General features: G+C 38.8%; 1 protein-coding gene across 1 annotated transcript in view; it reads right to left on the reverse strand.

The window, feature by feature from the left end:
* Positions 1–13,551, reverse strand: part of ZNF280D (zinc finger protein 280D) — a 224,735-nt gene extending 211,184 nt beyond the window's left edge. Inside the window, exon 1 of the mRNA XM_049773627.1 lies at positions 13,452–13,551. Coding sequence (XP_049629584.1) covers positions 13,452–13,472 — 21 coding nt within the window. The 5' untranslated portion in view covers positions 13,473–13,551. The remainder of the gene's footprint in view (positions 1–13,451) is intronic.
* Between the last annotated feature and the right edge of the window lie 7,834 nt (positions 13,552–21,385).

Raw genomic sequence — 21,385 nt, forward strand, 5'->3', positions numbered from 1 at the left:
TAGTTTCAGATTTCAATTTAGAAAGATCAGTAGTGGGGCCAGAACAATAATGTAGCGGGTATAGCACTTGCTTGCACACAGACAACCCAGGTTCAATCCCTGGCAGCTATTTTGGTCTCCCAAGCCATTCAGGAGTCAAGCCTGAGTGCATAGCCAAGAATAACCCCTGAACACTGAGTGTGGCCCCAAAACAAAACAAAACAAAACAAAACAAAAAGATAAGGAGAGATAGCATGGAGGGTAAGGTGTTTGCCTTTCATGCAGAAGGTCATCGGTTCAAATCCCGGTGTCCCATATGGTCCCCTGAGCCTGCCAGGAGCGATTTCTGAGCATAGAGCCAGGAGTAACCCCTGAGCGATGCCGGGTGTGACCCAAAAAAAAAAAAAAAAAAAAAGATAAGATAAGAAAGTTGGGGCCGGGCGGTGGCGCTGGAGGTAAGGTGCCTGCCTTGCCTGCGCTAGCCTAGGACGGACCGCGGTTCGATCCCCCGGCGTCCCATATGGTCCCCCAAGAAGCCAGGAGCAACTTCTGAGCGCATAGCCAGGAGTAACCCCTGAGCGTCACAGGGTGTGGCCCAAAAAAACCAAAAAAAAAAAAAAAAAAGATAAGAAAGTTAAGTAAAGGGCCCAGAATGATAGCACAGTGGTTGGGCAGTTGGGCATTTGCCTTGCATGCCCCCAACCCAGGAGGGACCTGGATTCAATCCCCAGCATCCCATATGGTCTCCTGAGCCTGCCAGGAGCAAATTCTAAGCACAGAACCAGGAGTAACCCCTGAGCACTACCGGACATGGCCCAAAAGCCCCCCCAAAAAATAAAAGGAAGGTAAGTAAACAGAGCTCTAGACACTACCAAGGGCAATGTTAATTCATTCTTAGTTAATAAAAGTTATATTCACTAGATTCTGCCATTTTCTCCAATTTATCCTCTCCTTGCCATCCATCCCCCATACCTTCTAAATAATTACAGGAAAGGAAAGGAGAGCAACTGGCTTTCTTAAATTTTATTATTTATACTAATACATCATGATGTTAAGCAACTTATCCCCTAGACTAGTTCTCAGGGCTTATAAAGGTTTTTAGTACTGTGTATAGTATAATAGTATTGCAAATCCTAATACTTCATTAAAAATGGTTTTTAAAGGGCCAGTTTTTAAAGGGCGCAAGCGATAGGGCATTTGCCTTGCACCCGACCTCAGTTCGATTCCCAGGTGTCCCATATGCTCCCCCAAGCCAGGAGCCATTTCTGAGCGCATAGCCAGGAGTAACCCATGAGAGTCAACGGGTGTGGCCCAAAAAGAAAAAAAAACTATTTGAAATTGTTACCTTAAAAATTAAAAAATAGCATGGAGGTAAGGCGTTCGCTTTGCATTCAGAAGGTTGGTGGTTCGAATCCCGACATCCCATATGGTCCCCCGAGACTGCCAGGAGCGATTTCTGAGCATAGAGCCAGGAGCGCCGCCGGGGTGTGACCCAAAATCAAAAAAAATTTTTTTAAATTAAAAAAAATAGCTTGCTCTTCAAGCCAGTGTTCTCCCTTGAACATGTATCTCACATGTTTGTTTCTTTACTTGTTTTCTCTCTCAAGCCCATGTATTCCTTTCCCCCTTGCATCTTTCTAACTAAGTTCTATTACATAAAAACTACCTTGGGGTGCCAGAGCGGAGGGGCAAACATTTAAGCGTCTGCCTCGCGTGCGCTAGCCTAGGATGCATCACGGTTTGATCTCCTGCGTCCCAGATGGACCCCAGAACCAGGAGCGATTTCTGAGAGCAAAGCCAGGAGTAACGCCTGAGCATCACTGGGTGTGGCAAAAAAAAAAAAAACTATCTTGATCTCTGAGAAAAAAATAATAAAATTTGTTGAAATTTCCTTTGCTTTTAAATTTCTTTCTTTTTTGGGGGGGGGGGGGGTTTGGGCCACACCCGGTAACGCTCAGGGGTTATTCCTGGCTATGTGCTCAGAAGTTGCTCCTGGCTTGGGGGACCATATGGGACACCGGGGGATCGAACCGCGGTCCGTCCAAGGCTAGCGCAGGCAAGGCAGGCACCTTACCTTCAGCGCCACCGCCCGGCCCCCTGCTTTTAAATTTCTAAAACATTGCTGACAATTAAAATTTTTTTTGAAACCTGTGCTCCTTACTTGACCTTGGGAGGGACTCAGGTGAATGTTTTTTTCTTTTAATCTCAAATATGCTTTCTAAATTTTTTTTAACACTTTAAATAATTACACCTGATAGGGTGGCCTCAGAGGCTGTATTAGTCACCAAAGTCTTACCCACTTTTCCAAATGGCAGTGATGTTCTCTGTTTCTCCTAAGAACAAATATTTAGAACTTCCAAACTTCTTGTTTTGAAACTTTATCCAAAAGTTATTAAACATTCTAACATATCAACAGCAGGGTAGTAACTCAAGCATTGGGCCCTTCTGAGTGTAGGATCCAAGATACTTGCTAAAGTCTCCCACTTATCTATGTGGGTTTGTTCTAAGATACTGGTCTTGAAATAGAAATCAAGGCAGCTCTCTGGGTCCACTGGGGAATGTGCTCTTGCCAGGCAATGCTTGGACCACAGCTGCTCTGATGTTAGTCAATCTCGATGCTAATTCAGACAGCTGCCCAGAGAATGCTTGTGGCTGGAGGGAGCTACAAAGCAAAAAAAAAAAGTGACCAGAAATAAGGGCCCCACTGTTCTGTATTGGAACCTGCTGGAAAGAACAGGTCTGTTTCCATCAGCTAGGGGCATGCACAACTGGAAAGATGGGGTCTTGCCTGGGCTATCACCATAGAAACTAAAGGGTAATGCAATGTACCTGGGAACTTCAGCAGAGAAGTTTTATATTCTTACTGGACTCTGAAGGTGGTCAGAGCCTGGTGCCTGACTAACTAGTGAAGACCTTCTTTGCCTTATTAGAAAAGACAATGTCATCTGAGGAAAAGCTAGAACAAAAGTCATTCAGAGCTTCAGAGTGAATCACAAATATTAAAAAGCAAAATTGGGGGTGTCTACTTATAAAATAGCTAAATAAAAGTTGAGGAACTCAGGGGGGAAAAATTCAAGGTATAAGTTGACACCTGGAACCTGAAAATATTCTGAAAAATAAATCAATGCTCACAGCTTTTTAATATGTAGCCAATTGGTGATGACACATAAAAATGCTAGTTAAGGCTGGAGTGAGAGTACAGTGGATAGGGCATTTGCCTTGCATTTAGCCAACCCATGTTCAATACTTGGCACCCCATTTGATCTCCCAAGCTCACTCAGAGTAATCCCTGAATGCAGAGCCAGGAGTTATCCTAAGCACAGACAGGTGTGGACAAAACAAACAAACAAACAAACAAACAAAAAATGCTAGTTAAAATGCAACTAAGGTGTTAGAGCACAGGGGGTAGGGCATTTGCCTTGCACACGGCCGACGGATTTTATTTTTCTGCATTCCATATAGTCCCCCAAGTCTGCCAGGAGTTATTTCTGAGCACAGAGAAAAAAGTAACCCAAAATCCAATAAAATAAAATAAAATGCAACTGCAATTTTTTAAAATAAATATCTGAGCTCAAAAGTAAAATATTTTAGAATAAAGAAAGAAAACAAGGCCAGAGAGATAGTACAGGTGTTAAGGCATTTGCCTTACATTGCACACAATCCACCCCTGTTTCTTCCCCCATACCACATTGGTTCCCTGAGCACTGCCAGTAATAAACTCTGAGGAAAAGAAGGAAGGAAGGAAGGAAGGAAGGAAGGAAGGAAGGAAGGAAGGAAGGAAGGAAGGAAGGAAGGAAGGAAGGAAGGAAGGAAGGAAGGAAGGAGGGAGGGAGGGAGGGAGGGGGGAGGGAGGGAGGGAGGGAGGGAGGGAGGGAGGGAGGAAGGAAGGAAGGAAGAAAGGAAGGAAGGAAGGAAAAGGAAGGAAGAAGATGGAAGGAAGGAGAGATGGAAGGAAGGCGGGAAGGAAGGGGGAAAGAAGGAAGGAGGGAAGAAAGGAGGGAGGAAAGGAAGGAAGGAAGGAGGGAGGGAAGACAGGAAGGAGGGAGGGAAGGAAGGGGGAAATAAGGAAGGAGGGAGGGAAGGAAGGAAGGAAGGAGGGAGGGAGGGAAGGCAGGAAGGAGGGAGGGAAGTAAGGAGGGAAGGAGGGAGGGAAGGCAGGAAGGAGGGAGGGATGGAAGGAGGGAAGGAGGGAAGGAAGGAGGAGGGAAGAAAGGAGGGAAGGAAGAAGGAGGGGAAAAGGAGGGAGGGAGGAAAGGAAGGAAGAAAGGAAGGAAGGGATAGAAATGATAGAAATAGGGTATTCTTCAGGACCTATATCTCTATATTTCTATCATATCAGGCAGAGAAGATCAGTCTACTCAAGGATCTTGCTTATCATTCTGTTTAAATTCAGAAGCTGCATTAGGCACCCCTCTGAGCTCCTGGACATAGATTTGGGGAACAAAAGAGATGCCCTTGGGGGAAAAACTACCTGACCACTAAATGAGAACAGAAAAGTCCAAACCTCTGTGAAACAGTGTCTGGAAAGCTGAGACTTTCATTCCTCACAAGAGACTTCTGAAACTTATCGTAATTAGAGGCAGACAGGAAATCTCCAGTAAAGAGAAGGGGGAGGATAAATCATCTTAAGTAGAAATGAAAGTAAAGTAAAGAGATGCCAAGGAGACAGTTCAAGTAGAAGAACACAGGTTTACCCCAGGAATGACTGTGGTTGATCCAAGCACTGCTTGCCTGAAATAGACAACATACTGCTAAAGAACAACTGTATCAAAAAGTAAATCAAAGAAGAAATAAAAATATTTTTATGATTAATGATAATGAAAAAACAAGTTATTAAAATCTATGGGACATAGCAAAAGCAGTACTTAGGGAAAAAACACATAGTAATATAGGCCTACATAAGAAAAGTTAAAAGAAAAAAGTTAAAATCAGCAACCTAAATGCAAACCTTAAATTATCTGGAGAACCAACAAAATAAATGAACCCAAAGACTACCAGAAGAAAAGAAACAGTAAATACCAAGGTGGAAATAAAAAAATAGAAGCCAAGAAAGCAATATAAAGCATTAATGAAACCAGGAACTGGTTCTTTGAAAGAATAAACAGGATAGACAAACAGGTTAGACTCATGAGCAGATAAAGTGCTCAAATAAATCAGATCAGAAATTAAAGGGAAAAAAAGTGCAACAAAACCCTCAGAAACTTGAGACATTATGAGAACTTACTATTAACAATTCTATCTCATTAAGCTGGAAAACTTAGAGGAAATGGATAAATTCCTAAAAATAATGTTATCTCCCAAAACTGAGGAGGAGGAAGAAGAAAGTCTGAACAAGTCAATCATAAGAAGAAAATAGAAACAGTAATCAAGAATATCTTAAGAATAGGGGCCGGAGAGATAGCATGGAGTTTGCCTTGCATACAGAAGGATGGTGTCTCAAATCCCGGCATCCCATATGGTCCCCTGAGCCTGCCAGGAGCGATTTCTGAGCATAGAGCCAGGAGTAACTCCTGAGTGCTGCTGGCTGTGACCCAAAAACCAAAAAAAAAAAAAAGATTATCTTAAGAATAAAAGCATCTCCAGATTATAAAAATTTTACAGGTGAGTTTTATCAATCAAACCTCCAGAGGTTTATTGCTGTTTATCCTTAAGCTCTTTCAAAATATCCACAAAACAGGACTCTTTCCTAACACCTTATATGAATAACTAACATTAACTACACTAATATATAAAGCTTACAGTAACAATACAAAAAAAAATTTCAGATCCTTCTCCTTGATGAACATTGATGCAAAAATTCTCAATAAAACCTTAGCAAATCAAATTCAACAGCACATCAAAAATTTATATACCATGACCAAGTCAGATTCATTCCAGAGATGAGAGGATGACTCCACATACACACAAATCTCTCTCTTGGGGACCCGTACACCAGGGTATGGCCTCTACTGGTGAGGGTGGGCTGAAGTTCCTTCTTTTGTGCAGATCTGATGCCACCATTGCTGCAGCAACCCAATATATGCAAATCAATTAACTTAATATGCCATATCAGTAAAAGGAAAACTAAAAATTATATGATCATATCAATCAATGCAGAGAAAGTTTTTTTTACTAATTTTTTATCATTCAAATGAAAATATGGTCTTGAGCCTGCCAGGAGCAATTTCTGAGCATGGAACCAGGAGTGCTCCCTGAGCGCTGCAGGGTGTGACCCAAAAACAAACAAAAAAAATTAATAAAATAAGAATGGAAAGAATTTTCCTCAAGACAAGAATTACTATCTACAAAAAAGCCAATAGTAAATAGTATTCTTAATGTTTAAATACTGAAAGCATTCCTACTGAGGTTAGGCACAAGACAAGGATGCCCACCATTTTCACTCCTATTCAATCAGGCAAAAAAAGGAAATCAAAGGGATTCAAATTGGCAAAGAGAAATTCAAACTATCTCTATTTTCAGAGGACATAATGATATATATTAAAATCCCTAAAGAGTCCACAAAAAAGCTCCTAGAAACAATAAACCAATATAGCAGAGTGGCTGGCTACAACGTCAATACACAAAAACCGGTTGTATTCCTATACACAATAATGACTATGGAGAAAGAGATCAAAGAGAAAATTGGTTGTAATCCTATACACAAATAATGACTATGGAGAAAGAGATTAAAGAGTCTATCCCTTTTAAAATAGTATCCAAAAGCGTCAAATACCTAGGAATCAACTTAACAAAAGAAGTGCAAAACCACAACAGATGAATAGTTAAAGAAACTGTGGTTCATATACACAATGGAATACTATGCAACTGTTAGAAAAATGAAGTCATGAAATTTTCCTATACATGGATGAACATGGAAACTATTATGCTCAGTGAAATAAGTCAGAGGGAAAGAGATAGACACATAATAGTCTCACTCATCTGTGGGATTTAAGAAAAATAAAACAGTATGGTAATAATATATAGAAACAATAGAGATAAGGACTAGAAGGACCAGCCCACAATATGAAGCTTACCACAGAGAGTGGTGAGCACAGTTAGAGAAATAACTACATTAACAACTATCGTGATAATGATAGTGAGTGAGAGAAATAGCATGCCTGTCTCAGAAGCAGGCAAGGGGTTGGAGAGGAGAGAGATGGGGAACATTGGTGGCTGGAAGATTGCATTGGTGAAGGGGGGACATACATTTTATGATTGAAACCCAACTATAAATATGTTTGTAACTATAGTGCTCAAATAAAGATATTATTAGAAAAAAAGTACAAAACCTATACTATAAAAACTTAAAACACTTAAGAAAGAAATTGAAGAATACCTTCTGAAATGTAAAACATGCTTGTGAATTAAAAGTATCAATATTTTTTTTTATTTTTGGGCCATACCCGTTTGACACTCAGGGGTTACTCCTGGCTATGCACTCAGAAATCACTCCTGGCTTGGGGGGACCATATGGGATGCGGGGGGATCGAACCACGGTCCGTACTACGGTAGCGCTTGCTACTCTAGCGCCACCTTCCCGGTCCCAAGCATCAATATTTTTAAAATCTCCATCCTACCTAAACTACTATATAGATTTAGTGCAATCCCTACCCAAATTCAGAAAACATTCTGCAAGAACAGGAAACAGTCAATTATAAAGTTTGTGTGGAATTGTAAAAGATTACAGATAGCCAGTATCATACTGAAAATAAGAAACTGGGAGGCATCTCTGACCAAACATAAAGCTACACTATAAAGACATAGTGATCAAAACAGTGTGGTACAGAAATAGAAACTCTGAACAATAGCAAAATAGAATTTTCATAAACAACCCCCCATATATATGGTCAGCTAATTTTTTACAAAGAGCTGAGAACATGAAATAGAATAAAGATAGCCTATTTAACAAATGGTGTTGGAACACTTGGATAACCATGTGTGAGAAATTGAAGCTGGATCCATTTCTCACACATTACACAAAAATAAACTCAAAGTGGATCAAAGATCTTGAGATCTGGTCTGAGTCTATAAAGTAACATGAAAAAAATATAGGTAGAATATTCCAAGACGGGGGCCGGGCGGTGGCGCTAAAGGTAAGGTGCCTGCCTTGCCTGCGCTAACCTTGGACGGACCGCCGTTCGATCCCCCGGTGTCCCATATGGTCCCCCAAGCCAGGAGCAACTTCTGAGCACATAGCCAGGAGTAACCCCTAAGCGTTACTGGGTGTGGCCCAAAAAAAAAAAAAAAAAAAGAATATTCCAAGACCTAGAGTTAAAAAAAAATTCTTCAATGATATGATGCCATTGGTATCAAAATCAAAACTAAACAATGAGACTACATCAAACTAAAATGTTTCTGTATAGAAAAATAAATATGGGCTAAGACTAATAGACAGTTAACTGAGTGAATAAGATATTTTCATTCAACAATCATATTAAAAAGCTGATGTTCAGGATATATAAAGTACTCACTTTAATCAATAAACCAAAAAAATATAAAATTTCTATCCAAAAATGGGAGAGGAAATGAACAGACACTTCTCAGAAGACCAACAGCACATAAAAAATGCTCATTATCACTTATTATTAGGGAAATCCAAATCAATACATAAAGAGATACCAGATCACACCAGTGAGAATGACACATCAAAAATACTAGGAACTGTCAGTATTAGTGGGCATGTGATGGGAAAAAAAACTCTCACCTACTGTTGATGAGAATGTTGCCTGGATCAACCTTTATGGAAAACAGTATGGAAGGTTCTCTGTAAATTCAGAATTGAGCTGCTGTATGACCCAGCAATTCCACTTTGGGTATCTACTGTAGGACAGAAAAATTAATTCAAAAGAACACATGCACATCATTATTCATTGCAACACTCAGTACAATAGTTAAGATTTCATAGGCCACAGTAATAGCACAATGGGAAAGGTGTTTGTCTTGGCCCAAGACACCGTTGGCCCAAGGTCACCCTTCTTCTCTAGGAAAAAGAAGGAAAAAAAATAAGAGTAGAGGGAAAGGGAAAGAGATATTGATAGGAAGCATCAGTGATAAGAGTCAAAAGAATTCAGGTACATCTGTGGTGTTGAAGAATTAACACCTATATATTCAAACCAGAGTCAATAACACTGAAATCATGAGACCCAAACTTTAACAACCAAACTGAAAAAGGTGCCTGTAAAGATGGCAGGGAAAGTGGTTGTGAAGAAAACCTGGGAACACTGGTGGTATGTCTAAACTCAACTATGAATAATTTTGTATCATGGTGATAAAATAGGATTTTATAAAGTTCATGTAAAAAGAAAATTACCAAATGTTTAACACTAATCAGACAAAGAAAGTAATAATTGTATGCAGTTTAAACAAAACACAGATTTAAAGTCTTAAGTACATGTAATGAAGAGAAGAAAGTATGGACAGTAAGTCCTCACTTTATATCCTGATAGCTCTTGGAAACAGTGACTTTGGTAAAACAGCAATAAGAAACCCTTGGATGAGATTATTTTATCTTATTAGTCCTATAAGAAAATATCATTGAGCCAAGAAACATTTTACAAGACCTACTATATCTTAAACATAAATCATAACAGAGGATGAAGAAATAGAAAGAGTAAAACAAAACAAAAAAAAAAAAAAACCAATAGGGGCCAGAGAGATAGCACAGTGGTAGGGAGTTTGCCTTACACACAGCCAACTCAGGTTCAATCCCAGCATCCCATGTTCACCCAAGCCTGCCAGGAGTGATTTCTGAGTGCAGAGCCAGGAGTAACTCCTGAGCACCACTGGGTGGTGCCCAAAAAGCCAAAAATAAATAAATAAATAAATAAATAAATAAATAAATAAATAAATAAATAAGGAATCAATAGATTAAAATATTAGCTCTTTTAGAAGACTAATAAATTAAATAACTAGGCAAAACTTAGTTGAGAGAAAAATAGAAAATGGGGAAAATACAATTATAGTCAAGATTTTAAGCAGTAGAGAAAATAATGAATATCACTACACTAATAAATTATATGTATACATATGTACATGTAAAATTATATACATGATAAATTGCAATATAGCTCATTTAAAAAGGAAAAATGTAGGAAAATATAAGCAAGACCTATGTGGATGAGACATAAAAGATGCTTTAGTTAAATGGAAAACTGAGATGGAAATCCAGTCATTATGGAAATTCAATCAATTCTCCCATGAGTTTATATTCTATCTTTGAATGACTGTGATTTCAATCAGAACTCCAAAGGCTCTCCATAAACTCATATTCCAAAGTTCTTATGGAAGATAAAAGAGATCAAGCTAGTGATCATTTTTGAGAAAAATGACTAAGGAATGCACAATTGTGCCACTGGGCTAATCATAGCCTATTCATTATTTAACCATGAAGAATTGGGGCAAGGATTTAAAAATAAACCAAAAGAACACAATAAACTGATGCTGACTGATGATTCACTTAGGAAACTTGTTATGAAACAGAGATGGGATTACCTGTCACAAGGGTATCCTGACTTGAGACAAATGGCACCAAGCCCATGGCCACAACTGGCTCATATACAGGGCAGAAAAAATAACATCCCACTTCATGCCATAACAATACACCCACCAGGCCTTTCAAAGCTCAAATGTGCTGAGAGAAGCTCAGAGTTAAAAAGAAAAATACCTTTCTCATATATTTTATGTTTCTTATATCTGAGAATTAACAGAGAATTTTAATACATTAAAATGTAGGGCCAGAGAGATAGCACAACATACCTGGGTTGGACCCGGTTTAAATTCCCAGCATCCCACATGGTCCCCCAAGCCTGTCAGGGGCGATTTCTGAGGGCAGATCCAGGAGTAACCCTGAGCACTACCATGTTCCCCCCCCCAAAAAAAAAAGAAAAATACTCCTGGGCTGTAGATGTACTCAAATAATTTCAATGCACACATGTGAAATGTTCTGGGCTGAGGGTCTGACACTACATGCCACCCACCAACACCTTGGGATGTGGTCCCTGAAGAATTCTGCTGGAAAAAGACACCAAAGGCAAGGATGAAAGCCACAATTGAGAGAAATTAATTACTATATATATATATATATATATATATATATATATATATATATATATATATATATAGTTGAGTATTAACTGAGTATTAACATCAAGATTCCTAAAAGATTCCTATAAACTAAGGAGGAGAAGCAAAGGGTTTACTTTAGCTCTGTGCTCAGAGATCTCTCCTGGAGGGGCTTAAGGACCACATGAGGTGCTAGGGGTAGACTCCAGCTCAGCCATTTGCAAGGCTCTCCATCAATGACCCCAGTTTTCTTTCTAGTCATCCTGCCCTAATGACAGGCAATTTTCCCCTGCACTATTATCCTAACATTCCCTTCCCTAACTTTTTCCCAATCTCCCAAATTCCAGTGGTACGCTTTATTCTGAAGACTATGTTGAGTCTAGTCAGTCAGTAGGAGAGGAACAGACTTAGAATGATCTTTCTCCTATATGGGATATAAAGAAACTGTGTAGGGGAATATCAAATGCCCAAAGGCAATAGAAGCTGAAAGAGCTGTAACTTTTAACAGCAATAAAATAAAATAAAATAAAATAAAATAAAAGGCTGTTTTAACAGCAAGGGGAAAAAATAACAAGAAAACTACCTAGTCTACCTTAACTATCTTAAAATTAGGATTGTGGATAAATAAATTGCGCTAAAATTGTACCATGAAATATAAGTGTATGAATTATATAAAACAGACAGGAAAGATGCAAAATAATATCAAGATAGTGATTGCCTTTCAGTAGAGTCACAGTGGTTGAACTGTGGTGTGACTGTGGCAAAATGTATCTGTAATCAGCAAAACAAAACCAAAAACTAAAGCTATATGGAAAGATGTCAGCATCAGTTAAATATATTTACAACAATAAGCCTGGACCTCCTGTATTGTCTGATAAGGAATGATATCCAGAGCATAAAACCAAAGAGAAAGTAAGCTATGGAAGAATGTGGATTTCTACCTGCATGATAAAGCATCTAGAAGAGGAAGATCAGCTTGTTTGTGTGGGACATTTTGAATAATTAAAATAAACTGACAGTGATAGTTATGAATGGGAAAGTGCTGAGGACAGATTCAGCCATAGAAAGATACCAGCTATAAGAGACCAATTTCCTAATTGGGGGCAGTTTTTTCATGCATCTATTTTCCTCAAAAGTGAAAAATATTTTAAAAAATTAAAGCATAAAAGTGGTACTCAGGGGCCCGGAGAGATAGCACAGCGGCGTCTGCCTTGCAAGCAGCCGATCCAGGACCAAAGGTGGTTGGTTCGAATCCCGTTGTCCCATATGGTCCCTTGTGCCTGCCTGGAGCTATTTCTGAGCAGGCAGCCAGGAGTAACCCCTGAGCACCGCCGGTGTGGCCCCCCCCCCAAAAAAAAAGTGGTACTCAGAGCTAACTTCCAGTTCAGTGATTATTACTTCCTGTGGACACTGGAGGACCATCCAGTACTAGGGTCAGAACACAGTTATTCCACATGCAAAGGAGCCTTTGAGCTATCTCCCATGCCCCAAAACATAAAATTTTAATTAAAACAACTCCTACCCCAAACTTAGTATTTTGAGGAATATTTTGCATAAAAAATATAAGTGTACTCATATGTTTGCCATCTTCTCAAATACTGATTTTTCAAGAGTTCCTGATAATAACCCCCTTATGATCACACAGGAATATAAACCCTGTATGATGCATCCACTTTAACTGTATATCTTATTTATAAGGACAACAGATACTTTTCCCTAAAACTTACCTTTTTCCCTTAAGAATTGAGTGCTGACTAAATGCTTAATATCACATGCTATATTTCCCATACACAGTAAGGCAACCAATGCAATACAGAGCTCTATTATAAACACTAACAGCTTTAAGATATATCAGAAGTTTGGGAGTAGTGCTGGGGGTGGGCAATGAGAAAGAGTTGTCTCTAAATCCAGTTTCTAGTCTTTCCTACCAGAGTCAGCCTGAGGTGATTTAAAAGAAAAAAAAAATTGGAGTTCCTAACCTCAGATGCTTTATTTCTGTTTACTAATTTACTGTCCAGAAAATTCCTATATAGCCAGATCAAGAACCCAATTACTGAGGTCAGAGAAAGAATACAGGAGTTAAGGAACTAGCCTTGCACACAATAGAATCAGACAAATCCCTGGCATTACATAGTATCCTCTAGACAACAGGGATTAAAAAAAAAAAAAAAAAAAAAAAAACCTCAGTTACTTCAATGAGCTTTCATCTGATACTTAAAATTTTACATTGAGTTTCTCAAGCTTTAGTTTCTTTAAAAGCTAATTACATGAATTAAGCAATGATTTTCAAACCTTTTAGCAAAGTACTATTCCAGAAAATAAAAAAATCAGAATTAACTGAATTTACTGCCTTCTGTTGCCCCAGCTAGGCCCCTGTAGCCCCAAGCTCTGCGTGGGGGTAAAGTACAAAACCCTAGTCGATACCACCTTACCATGTTTGTTGAGGAGGCCATGAAGACATTGACATAACAAAAGCAAAAGAAAAGATCACAGTCATGTCTTTTTCATGCCTTTCATTTCACAACTTCTTCCTTCCCGTGCCTGCTGGTGCACTCCCTCGCCTTGTTCCAGAGCCAAAACAGGTCAACTTTGCTGCTTCTTATCCAAGTTGGCAGGGACTGAGGTAGCAGGGTGGTAACTGCCCAATGTTCTCAAGCTGCATTTGGGGCATGTCCAACAGCAAAGTCATTCCGTAAACACTTCTCTGTTTTCTCTTCTCCTTAAGTTGGCTAGAACATCTCTAGCCTTAGTACCACCCACTCTTTAAATCAAGACAAGCCCACAGACCAGAAAACTCACAGATCCTCAATTTAAAAGTCTTTCATTGCATTCATCTACAAAATCATTGATTTGCTGCATTATTTCTAGTCCAAGCTGTATAGATGGCCTGTATAGATGCAGTGTCTTGGTTTCTCTGTTTTGTTTTGTTTTAATATTCCTTGTACATCATTTGGGTCCTTAAAAGTCTATTTTGAACACAACTTTGTGCCAGGGTAGGGTAGGGTATAATTATTCATTGTAAAGTTTCTCATTTAAAGAAGTTTGGGGGGACAGAAAATATTATATTGGGCAGGGCTTTTGCCTTGCACACTACCAACCCAGGTTTGATCCCTATCAAACATATGGTCCTGAGTGTAGAGCTAGGAGTAAGCCCTGAACACAGCTAAGTATGGAAAGAAAAAAAAATTACAAACTCAAGCTCATTGGAGAAAGAAGAGTCCATAGGAATATAGGAACAACCAGAGAATAATTCTGTCAACACCAAGGCAAGAAGTCAGAGATCAAGTGCAGATAGGAAAAATTTATGAAAATGTTAATTCTGTTCAGGTGAGGGACTAGAGCTGATGTTTTAAGAAAGGCTTAAATGTTGAGGAGGGTTTTTCACTGATCAAGATCTCAGATGCTGTCCTAGGTAGAGCAGAGGTCAGTCTAATAAAATAACAAGGAATTGAGGGTACAGGCATATTAAGAAATACACTAAATGGGGGGAAGCTAAATTAATAAATTAGCTAAGAATCATTTATCTTGCTACAGAGAATCTTAGAAATCAAAGGAACTTCATGAATCATGGAATCTACTGTTTGCATTTATTTTACAGATAACACTGGGAGTGGAGTTGCAAAACGATTTCACCATATCAGGTAAGAGTGGACATTCAACCTCAAGGTTTCAGTGTCATAGTATATCACATTCTGCTTCAAACCACCACACTATTAAGCTCAGAAGACTACAAACCAGTTAAGATGAATGAGTAACATACTAACACAAAGAAATAAAGGACCATAAAGAAAGCACCAGTTTTTAGGTCAGAGAGGTAGTACAGCAGATGAGGCATTATCCTTGCATGCAGCTAACACGAGTTCCATCCCTTGCACTACATCACTACATAGAGTCCCATGAACCCCACTAGGAGTGACTCCTAAATAGAGTAAACCTAGAGTTCAGCCAGGTGTGGCCCCAAAATGCAAAACAGGTTAAAATAAAACAATGAATACTAAATCTTCCTATCCATGAAATGACCTTAGATTTATTTATGGGGAAACAGGCCATGTTCGTGGATAAGCAGACTCCTACAATTTCCATTATTTTCTAATCGTTCTGTACTCACAGTAATCTCAATTAAAATTACAACGGGCACTTTGGGGGGGGGGGTAAAAATTCTGCGTAAATTGTCAAGTTAATTTTGAAGTTCACATAGAAGAGTGAAATCTATAATAGCCAAAATGATTTTGAAAATTGCCAAAGTGGGGAGATTTGCTATAAAGTCACAGTGATCATGTCAGTGTAGTATTTGCTTAAACAAATAGCTCAGATGTACCACATCTCAACTGATTTTCTTTTTTGTTTTGTCTGATTTTTGGTTTGGGGCCACATCCAGCAGTGCTCAGGACTTACTCCTGGCTCTGTGCTCAAGGGTCACTCCTAGAAGGTTTGGAGAACCATATGGGTATGCCAGAGATCAAAACAGGTCAGCTGTATATAAGGCAAACATCCTACTCATAGTACTATGGCTCTGGCTCCTCAAATGATTTTTAATGAAGGTACCGTTGTTATTTAACATTATTTTCAACAAATGACACTAGAATAATAGTACCCATGGAGGGAGAAGTAACATCATATCATAGATAAGAATTAATTATAATTGGATAAAAGTAATTAGATATGGATGGAATTAACTACTAAATTAATTAGAAATGGATCACAGATGTAACTAGAAATCAGTAGAGGTTGAAAAGAATTTTCTTTCAACTGTTCTTTTTCAAGATTCTCAGTCGTTTTCAACTATGTTAGTCAACTTCTTGGTTTGATTTTTATCTTGAAACTGATGACATTTTCCATTTAACTCTCAGTGCTTCCAAATTCTTTTGCACTTTCAATGGAGCTTGGCTTGTGAGATCCATTTTTTAACTTTATCTTCGGCTTTCATTCATTACAACACATGCTACATGTTTTCCTTTTTTTTGCTCCAGCTCCCGCTACATGTTTTTCTATCTAACCTGTTCTGGGCATCTAGCAGGCCTGGTTCTGTTCATTCAGCCCAGAACTGAGGCCCAGGTTAGAGAGGGCCAGAGCAGTCAGAACTCAGTGTCTTCACAGTTGCATAGCAGCTGGCTATCATTTATTTTATTTTTAGCTCCATACCTGGTGGCACCAAGGAACCGTGTGGTGCAGGAGATCTAATCAGGGCCTCCTTCATACAAAGCACATGCTCCAGTGCTTTGAACATCTCCGCAGTCCCAAGTAGGACTGTTTAACTTAGTGTTAAGGTGGGTGGGTCAGGGTAATGTGGTTTCCACCTTCTATTCAAGCAGTCAAACAAATCTACATGAAGAAAAGCTTTGGTGTCAGACTTTGAAAGATAGATAAAACTTCAACAAATTGACAAAAGAGAAGCCATAATATTATTAATGAAAACAGCAAAGTTGTTTTTTTACTTGCAACCTGATTTTTTCAGGCATGTCAATTTTGTCCCTTGAGGCATATTACCTAAATTCTTCAAGGACAGGAATTACTTTTCAAATTTTCTTTTAACAGTACCAAGTAGCTAACACAGCTCTGGATACACAGTGGGTGTTTAGTCAATTATCAATGCCCTATTGGGATGAAGTGCAGGGGAAAAAAAGAAAAGGAAAAGAAAATTCATATTCGTTCATGACAGGAACCTATTTTCTATTCCAAACTCTGTTTCTAAGAATAAAGATTCATAAGGTTTCATAAATCCATATTTGAAACGAAGATGGTGTAAATAATTGGGAGCTTATGGTTGTCTAATAAAGGACAGAAGATTCCAATTAAAGCCAAAATTCCATCTCTAAGCAACCTTTCTCACTGTGTGGGCATCCCAACTGCTAAGTTTGTTTAATAGATCAAATTAAATGGATGACTGAATTTGAAGGGCGTCTTAGGGACTTAGGACTTAGCTTTGCTTTGGTACATGTTTCCTTGATCTCATGACTAACAGTATTCGGTTTTATCAGAACTTCAAACCATTTTGCATAGATATTGGGGAGAGTGATAATATGCTATAAATGCTTCAAGAAGGGCTGTAGATCACGTTTTTTGAAAGAGAAACAAAGGTCTCTGTGTTCATCAATATTTTGCCATGTTCCTAAGCCTCTGGAAAGAGATCTTAACAAAAACACTTTTAAGTATAAATTTTGTTCTATAAAGACAAATGGAGAGTTCAACTGTGCACACACTACATTTTGTGTGCTATTTCAACTCTCAAGTAGTGAGATGCTGTCATGGAGGAAAAAGAATCAGAATAGGTTACAACTATAGTACACCAGCCACTCAGATTGGACACTACTGACTCTTCACACCTGTTCTTCCTGAAGTGCTTCATCCATGTTGTGGTACACTGCTAAGCTACCTGTGTCCATATATTTCTGTTCTGCTAACAGTCCACATTTCCATCATAGATCTTCCTCCTTCCAAGTACTAGCCTTCATATGGCTTCATTTCCCTTGGTCACAAGCTTGGGACATGAGATTCAGACTGACTAAATCCAGAGATTCCATTCTCTGACTATAGCAGTTGATCGAGAAATGGATGGAAAAGTCTAGTTAGTCTGAGCAGAGGCTCCCAGAACAATTCCTTTCAAGTTGAAATGATGTCTTCTATTTTGGTAATTGCTAAACTTGATGGATGTAAGGCTAGGGCGAAGATCCTAATGCCTCCACGGAGGGGAAATTTTCCTTTAAAATGAAGCAAGAATATCCAGAGAGCTAGTACAAAGGTTAGAGCACAAACCTTTCATGTAGGTCCCCCAGCAGGTAATCCCTAGAGAGCAGTACCACATCCCTAGGGCAAGAGTAACCCCTTGAGCTCTTTGAATTCTGGAAGCCCCTCTCCATCCTCAACGAAAATTAATGGAGCCAAGAAAAAAATACATGGACACTGGAGAGGAAGGAAGAGTCACAGTCTTGACATTTCTGAGCTTTTGAAACAAGCGTCACATATACTATGCTTTCTTTCCTTTCTTTCTTCCTTTCCTTCATTATATCTTTTACTTAAATTGAGTTGAATTTCTGTCCTCCCATTCAAGTAAGTACTGATTAATAAATGTGCCCATATAACATAATTCTATATAATTTCCATTGCACAATGCTGATGAAATCTTAAACTTAATTATGGATTCTGCTTTTTAATAGTTTGTCCTAAGTCTCCAAAACTACACATTATGCATCTAGAAGTCATTCTATGTCCTTAATTATGAGAATAACTAAAAAATGTGATATTTTGGAAAAATTTGTCTGGCAAGAGATGTGCAAAAATAATCAAAATAACATTCATATATGTATTAAACTATTATATTTTCTTTCATTTTTAAGGGTGCCAGATAATATTTCCTTTGGTGTTAGCATAACTAAAAAGAACTGTTATTTCCCATACACTGAAAATGTTTATGAATTATTTTATATACTGCCTTAATGATTTTGGAACACTGAATCCTGTTTTACAGTCATTCATTTATGCTATCACCATAATGAGGAAGTTGCTATGTGTAGGAATTAAAGATATAAAGATAAATCAGACAGTTCTCTGCCCTGCAGGGAACAGAGTATACACAGATCAACAGAGTTAGAGATGACTGGATTTAGTGGTGAGGGATTCTGGATGCACAGTTAGCCAAGCGCTAAGTCCTGGGATACAGCTGTGTATACACTCATACAGGCAGGTCGTGGCTACTGCAGGCTAAGCCACCAAAAATTCGTGTCATTCTGGATTCCTTGGCATTTCAAGCACAACTCAAATGATCTACAATAGCTTTGGTCATTTTTATGTAAGTAAATTTCTAAGAGAAAATAATTAGCATTAGGTGACTGAATTAATTAACTAGGGTGTCTGAATATCGTCTAATCTCTCCTTGTAGGGCCTGCTATGTTCATAACATTGGTTAGATAATACTGCAAAGTTAAATATAATTTTTTAAAAAAATCTATAAACAGAATTCTCAAAAACAGAGAAAAGACTCTGTCATTGTCAAACCTGTTTATTCACTCACCCCTCCTTAAAGATACGTAGTAGCTTTTTCTTTTTCTTTTGTTTTTTAAAGCAGCCTTCCCTGATCTTCTGCAGTTGCAGTAACCAGGGATCACACATTTTAGCTCCCTTGCTCACACACAGCTAGCTGCCATGTACCTGGGGTCACACTCTTAGTTGTTGAATTGGGATTCCCAAAGTGCAATGCAGGGGAGAATGACACTGGGCCAGTGGGGAAGTGTCAGTAATCAAACTTGAGGCCTCACACCCTCAAGGCAGGCATTCTATCGCTGAATCATCCCCTGGCCCACAACAGGTGTCTTTAGAGTAAATTCTGACTCAAGAAATTCTTCCAGGGTGACTCATTTTCCTCAATTCCTCCTTGGAATTTCACAAGAACTAAAACCCATAGCAGGAATTCACTTAACAAATTCCTAGCAGCAAAAGTCAAAAAGACACTAATAATGGCGTTACCATTTAAAAAATGTTATTCCAGAGTCTGCAACTTTCTTTGAGTACTGTTTAACTTTGGTAAATAATCGAGAGATTTGAAGAGGAGCAAAAACCAAGTCTTTCATTCTTTCTCCCTTTCTTTCCTAACTGGCTTAAATTTTCCAAGTGAACTTCCTTCTATTATTTTGCTCCCATAGCTCTTGTTTCTCAGGGGATAAAATAAAGCATTTTCTAGATCATTCATTATAAATGACTTAGCACCTGACTTCTAAGCTAAATAATTTGGGAACTAGAAAGCTCTTCAGAAATTACCTAGTCCAAAGTCTTCACTGAACATATATTCAAATCATTTCAATTATTTTCCCAGTCAACAGAGCTAGTAGTAAACAGCACTGCCAACCAAAACTTAAGACCTGGATCTCTGTAACATGGCTTATTGCATGCAGAGCTCCTGGCTTCCTTCTTAAACCTGCTATTACAAAGTTTCACTGCTGTTTTCATGAATCCTCAAGCATAGAAAAAAAAATGAAACCAAGCATGACTCCAACATCATTTTTAAACTTTCCTCAAGGAAAATCATCATTACTTGTCCAGGGATGAGCTACTATTTGTTATATAAAATACAGTCTTACTTCCAAGAGATTACTACCTTTATTATTTCTTTTCTCTATGGGATCCCTTTCTTCATCATGCCCTCATTAGTTTTTTAATGTGTTCAAGTATTTATACTGATGGTGATTTTTTGTCCCATTTCTTTCTTTCTTTTTTTTTGGGGGGGGCCACACCCGGTGACCCTCAGGGGTTACTCCTGGCTATGCTCTCAGAAATCGCTCCTGGCTTGGGGGACCATATGGGACACCGAGGGATCGAACCGTGGTCTGTCCTAGGTTAGCACGCACAAGGCAGACACCTTACGGCTTGCACCACCGCTCCGGCCTCATTTTTTCTCCCTTTTTCATTGTTTTCTTCCTTTAGCTCATTGCTCAAGAGACCATAGTGCCAAGGATCGAACCTGATTGCCCTTCATACAAAGCAAGTGCTCCATTACATTGAGCTATCTCTTTGAACCTGCAGATACCTTAAAGTAAAAAAAAATAAAAAGTAACTTTTCCATGTTAATTCAATTATTTTCCTTTTTTTTTTCTCTCTGCAGGGACTCCCCGAATTCCACACCCCCGAATCCACTTGTAACTGCTTCTGTCGTTTCTTTGTTTGTTTGTTTGTTTGTTTTTTGGGTCACACCCGGCAGTGCTCAGGGGTTACTCCTGGCTCTGGGCTCAGAAATCGTCCCTGGCAGGTACGGGGGACCATATGGGATTCCAGGATTCGAATCACCATCCTTCTGGATGTAAGGCAAACGCCCTACCACCATGCTATCTCTCGGCCCCTCGCTTCTGTCGTTTCTCTGGAGTCTCCGCAGACTCAATCAAAATTATTTTAATATTGTTGTAATTAAACATAAGAGCAAGTACCTTGCCCATTGCAAAGGGCACCTGTTTCTTTCCTGCCGGTATACATCTTATCCTCCACACACTGTATACTACTCCAAATTCCATCTTTTTATTTATAGCAAAGACAACGGGAAAAGCTACAAAAGGAAATCTATGTACCAAGTTAGTTGTTCCAGCAATAGGGTCAATGATCCATGTGGGATTGTCTGTTAGAATACTTTTTCCCCCGCTGCCATAGATTCCTCACCAATAAAACTGTGTGATGCATACTTTTTCTTTATGGAAGAAATAAATGTGTGTTTTTTTTAATTTTGATCAATATCAGTGACCAAATCAGCTGGAAAACTTTTAATCATAACATTCATTTCATTTTTCAGAGCTTGACAAACCAACTCTCCAGTTTGTCTTGCTAGGGTTAATGCATAATCCATGCACTTCTGCCAAGGATCGGTCATCTTCTCTGGCTGATGAATGTC

The sequence above is a fragment of the Suncus etruscus genome, chromosome 5 (assembly GCF_024139225.1).
Source record: "Suncus etruscus isolate mSunEtr1 chromosome 5, mSunEtr1.pri.cur, whole genome shotgun sequence".
Lineage (NCBI taxonomy): Eukaryota > Metazoa > Chordata > Mammalia > Eulipotyphla > Soricidae > Suncus > Suncus etruscus.